Genomic DNA, 5,515 nt, shown 5'->3' with positions numbered 1-5,515 from the left:
TCAATGATCAGGAATGGGAGAGTTACTCAGTTATTTCAATGTACACCTATACCGATTAAGCTATTGAGCTCTGCAAACATCTTTTTTCAATTATGGAGCTAAGCATAGCCTAAAAACAAGTGACAGGTCCTGAATGAATATAAAAAACAACATTTTTGTATACAATAATTAATTTTTACCTGACTAAATAAAACAGGAAACCATGTTTAATAATTGGCCTTTTATTCTTCCAGGTGCCCACATAGACACAAATCTCAAGGTACAAATGGTGGAGTCATTGCAGATATTTATATTAATTTCAGGTCTAACATTGCACGAAAAGAAAACACATTAATTTTAGGTATTACATGAAATACATGATGAAGTACAAGTTTTTTATCTTTTACAACTGATTGATATTACATTGCTTGTGCTTACTCTGGATTATAGTTATACTTTAAATTACTTTATATAAAGATTTAAAAAAAAATAGTCTGGTTCATAAAAATCAAGAAAACAAATAAATATATAATGCGGACTGTGTTTGTGTAAACATTAAGCAGACACCACTCATGCAGCAAATGTCCTTTTTTGCAATCACAATGCATTATAACAGATATAAATGCTACCTGAGAACATAAAAATGGCAATGTGACCTAAAGACTCATGTTTTTAAAAAAAAGGTCCAAGACACTGGCGATCTAAATTACAACTAACTTGCTCTGCATATACCTAATAGCTCGAGTGCACCATACTGCATGCAATGATGTGTCAGAGGTAAGGGATGTCTCTAGATCGAGTTTCCTCTATTCACACACTGCTAATAGTGAATATGTACAGACCCACAGATGGGATTGATTTGATTTGGACATTTTGGTGCAACAGACAATAATATTTCTGTGCATGATAATCAAATACCACATAAGTAGTGCAGAAAATTGGTTTATCAATATGAATAAACTAAGAACAAATAAGTAGGACACAAAATGTGTTCTTTTATTTGTTATATAAGATTTTGTATAGAATACTATAAAAATGGATGTAAAACTCAGGTAAATATCTTATAGGGATAATCACAATTTGGAAAACTTTTGTTTCAGGTAATATTCAAACTTTTTATGCACACAGCATAGAAAATGCACCTACAGTTTAAAACCACTTTTTTAAATATTTCCCCTCCCCTTACGTATATAAAGTAAAAAGGTTCACAATCTGTATTTGTTAAGTGCTGCCCCTAATTTCTTCCTCCGTCCAATGCATGGGCAGAATTATGCCAGGGGCCAGTGGGCTCATCATCACACAGTCTGGGTCTGGGTCATAGTTCTTCAATCCTGGAAGAATGCCTGCATGATGCCACCACTGGAAGAGGAAGCGTAGGCTGTGGTAATACGAGTTCTGAAGGTGCAGGAATTGGAACCTTGTAAAACTGGTGTTCCATTGCTTGCAAACTAAACCTAATATGAAAAAGGTTACTGACTCCTGGCATAGGCCAGGTGGATTGGTATACACAAGAGTTACTGGGACCTGCCATTTGAGTGAGGTATAGATATAGGTAGATAGAGTGATTTTTTGTACTAACACCACTCTGTAACTTTGTGATGTTGGTTACTCTTTGTGATGTTGGTTACCCTCGTTGGTTACTTTGTGTAGACATCCCACATTTTTGGTGGGTAGCTTGGGGGCAAAAGCTGTCCCCCTTTACCTCTATCTTCTATCTCACATGTAATACACCTTTAACTAACTAGCACTGTACGTATTTAATGCAAAATGTTTTTGGAACAAAAGGGAATAATTAATACAAGTTAAAATGTCTCTTGCGTTCATCATGTTTTATTTCATTACAATGCAGCTCAGTGTGACATTTTAGTAATGAATGGTTGAGTTTTGGTGCAAAGTCTAAAAAATACATTAAAGTTTACTTCTCATCCATGTTTCCAGATGTTTAAATTCTGACCTGAATAATACAAAGACAACTAAGATAGCTAAAGAAAGATTATATATCTATCTTAACAACTATACATGGGGACAATTAAGTGTGCAGGTCTTTTTTTACACGACTTCTGAATTTTTATTGTACTGCTAAAACTACAAATGTTTGGCACCCATAAAATATGTGCAAATGATATATCCAAGAGTTAACAGTATCTTACCCACTGTATGCCTATATCAAAGTGATTAGCACCAGAATGAAACAAAAATAATTTCTTATTCATATCACTGATCATGCCTCAGACTCTGTAGAATTTGTCTATGTTACAGTGAGGTCAGTCTGGTTTTCTTGGCATGGATACAAAGTGCATAAAACAAGCTGCCTTTTAAAAAGGACACTTAATAAATTCTTCTTGCTGAATAGTTAAAGTTCTTGAAATGAATTAGAGCTCAGTGCTGGTCACATGAGTAACTCCATGAATGAGCAGTGTGGGTCCCAAGTTTCGGCTTATTGCCTCCACCTGGTTAAGGAACCTGTTGTAGATGGATGTGTCTGCCGGAGGCCGTGGGAGATACAAGAACCTGACAGCAGGAGGTGACATTGGATTTTGCCCCAGAATCATCTGATTTACAGCCTCCAAATAGTCATCTGATATTTTGATAGAGTTGTTTGGGTAATTCAGGTAGACTTCTTCCGCAGTGTCTGCATTTTCAACCTGCTTATGCCAGTGCAGAGCAACCACTGAGTCCCAAATTACTGTCTGGATAGAGGCTTTAATACGTAGGTCTTTCAGCAGCTGCTTCAGTTTTACCTCTTGGCCACGCAGGCCACTGTCTCTTTCCACACAAAGAAAAAGACGCAACTTGGCTTTTTTCCAAGACCGTACCATGTTCAATACGCAGGCCATCTGAAGGAGGAACAAGCTACAAGTGTTCACATAAGTGGCACTGTCTGGTCGTAGGAGGTTCAGAGGCCACACATCAATATAGGTGTCTTTACCCTTCAAGCTGCAGATATGAGACCTGTCAAACTCTGAGAAGTATCTTGCAACTACAACATTTTTAGACATCTTTATAGAATCTGATACAATAGCAACATATTCCCAGGCAGAGAAGTTCTCAGAAGCTGGCTTCTGCCCTGTTGATGTGTGCACAAAAGGAGCAGATCTGTCCAATTCCTGCTCATTGCTTAGCAGTTCCTCTGGTGTGGAGCGAGTGTAAAACCCAAGAATGACGGTGTTTGGCCTCATTCCTCCTGCAAAACACAAAAGTACTTTTTTAAAAGTCACGCATAATATTATATATCTAAAGTATGTCTTTCATACCGATTGCATTCTCTGCACACAGCCATCTGGGTTATTAAAATAAGCAGAAATTCTATAATGACTTCGTACAGGCACATTCTGAATATATAAGACATACTAAAGATTTCTGAATATTCAGTGGTATTGATTAAAGGAGCAATACATACACATAAAACATTATTTGTTAAACAAATACCTTCATGCGTTATGCAAATTTTGTACATTTTATGTAATTTTAACAGATCTGAATACCAGAGAACATAACGCTAGAAATCAAATAAACACATGATACCAGAAACAATTAAATATATGCACATATTAAGCTAAAGTTTCATGAAAAAGACATATGAATACTATATTAAACCTGGGACTGTGTTGTCTGTTGCAGCTAATTAAAGTCTCCATTTTTTTGGATTAAAAAAAATGTCAGCAAATATCTAAAGACCTGCTGATACTTTTATTGCCCCCCTTATTTTTATTAACTATCATCAGTGTCTGGAAAATATTTAAAAGTATTGCATATATCTTAAATTTAGTTCCTGGTTTATTTACATATAATTTATATATTTATGTATATATGGCACACTGATATCAGCAGAGTGGCATTATCCAAAGAGAAACCTCATAACAATGTTTTCAAATATGTTTTTTTATCAATTATTCAACATTGGGGTCTTTTTATAAAGCAGTAAATTTGACTTCCCTGTTGAAGAATATTCTAGGTCCACGTTTCAATGGCAGTAATTGATTCTCCACTAGGGCATGCTTCAGTGAATGTCAGAGTCACTGCTTTATAAATAGACTCCATTAATTTTCTGTGAGTTATCTTTGTTTGCTTTGTTACATGTTTTTATTTTCCAGTTCTTGCACATGAACGATGTGTTTCTTATTTACCATTACCATATAGTGGTACTTGTTAATAAAAAAAAGTTTGAGGATGTTATGGCAACATTGAAAAAATTGGATTGTTATGTATGTCACAGTAGGAGGTAAGTGGTTCATAAAGAACATGTATACTGTGCATGCTTACAGATTATAAAAAGAATCCACCCAATTACTTAGTCTTATACTTAAAATTCTGTCCTCTGCATTCCAATCCAACTTTTTAATTTGTTTGCCATTTATGAACTTAATCTGTAGTTTATACTGCTTTGCCCCACTAAGTTTTGGACAGTGATTGAGGTATTAATGCTCCCAGAAGGGCTTTGCTATCCAGAACATAGAAGCCAGTAAAAGTCACAGGTTTTTCCAGGTGTATGTAGTCAGCTGAAACTGACTGAAAGAGATTTTTTATATATACCCTTACCTAATCCAGAGATAAAGAGCAGTTGCTGGGCCCCATACCGAACAGAGTCTGACAGTGTTAAATTAACAAAAGCCTTGATGTTAAGTTCATCGACAAGCTTGAGCCAGGAGTCTGTCCTTGTCTGCAGAGGGTCAGAAGGCAACACATCTACAAAATAACAAAGTACCAGAAGTCATACACATAGTAACTGCTTCTATTCACAGGGAATAATATAAAGTACAGAAAACATAGAATAAAAGGGTAGAGACTGTAGAAGCTAGTGAGTTATTACAAGTGGATTTAGATATTGCATACAAAAAAAAATGTATGAATTTAAAATTTTACTGCAACAAAAAAAAAAATGTAAATTATATTCTTTGCATAACCTAATTGTTGAAGCTGTCATTTTTTTTTCTTCACTACATTAGCAAAAGATGTTTGAAAATAGCAGAATAGCTTTAAAATCAGTTAAAATACCATGATAGTGTATAAAGTTTGCAAAGTGTATATTTAGCGCTCTGCTCCAATCTTCCTAATATTTTAGAGATAATAATGAAGGAAAATGTTTTTTAATATAATTATATTTAATAAATAAATATGTATATTCAGCTTCTATAAGCACGTCATCTGTTATCTCTGCAATATACATATATATATTAAACGTTTACAGAAGGAGCCATGCTCTGTGCTGTACACTATGTGAGGGGTCTTGTGATTGCGCTCTATCAAAACTCAAGTTTTTAATGCTTGCTTAAAGTGTGTGCAATGCCTAATGACAACCTAAGTATGATTGCAAAATGAAAAGCACTTTATGAAATACAATTTGCCCATTTATTGTTCCATTCAAATTATGCCTCTTATTAACCTTAGATCTCAGTGTCTACCTTACAAGGTCGCTATAGCAACTTGGGAAATCAGAACGTCTTTTAATTCTCATAATCAGAAATGAGGTATGTCCAAATTAAAGACAACTATACAACAAACACCACTCTTTGCATATAGCTGCAGCTTTTATTAT

General features: G+C 34.9%; 1 protein-coding gene across 2 annotated transcripts in view; it reads right to left on the bottom strand.

Moving 5' to 3' along the window:
* Nucleotides 1-205: 205 nt before the first annotated feature.
* The window catches only part of LOC140328579 (solute carrier family 12 member 9-like), a 115,986-nt gene continuing 110,676 nt past the window's right edge, over nt 206-5,515 (bottom strand). For both annotated transcript variants that reach the window (XM_072408305.1, XM_072408306.1), the window contains 2 exons: nt 4,519-4,665; nt 206-3,163 (listed from right to left, as the gene is read on the bottom strand). In XM_072408305.1, coding sequence (XP_072264406.1) covers nt 2,352-3,163; nt 4,519-4,665 — 959 coding nt within the window. In that variant the 3' untranslated portion in view covers nt 206-2,351. The remainder of the gene's footprint in view (nt 3,164-4,518; nt 4,666-5,515) is intronic.

This window comes from Pyxicephalus adspersus, chromosome 4, assembly GCF_032062135.1.
Source record: "Pyxicephalus adspersus chromosome 4, UCB_Pads_2.0, whole genome shotgun sequence".
NCBI lineage: Eukaryota > Metazoa > Chordata > Amphibia > Anura > Pyxicephalidae > Pyxicephalus > Pyxicephalus adspersus.
This window is presented reverse-complemented; position numbering and strand designations above follow the sequence as displayed.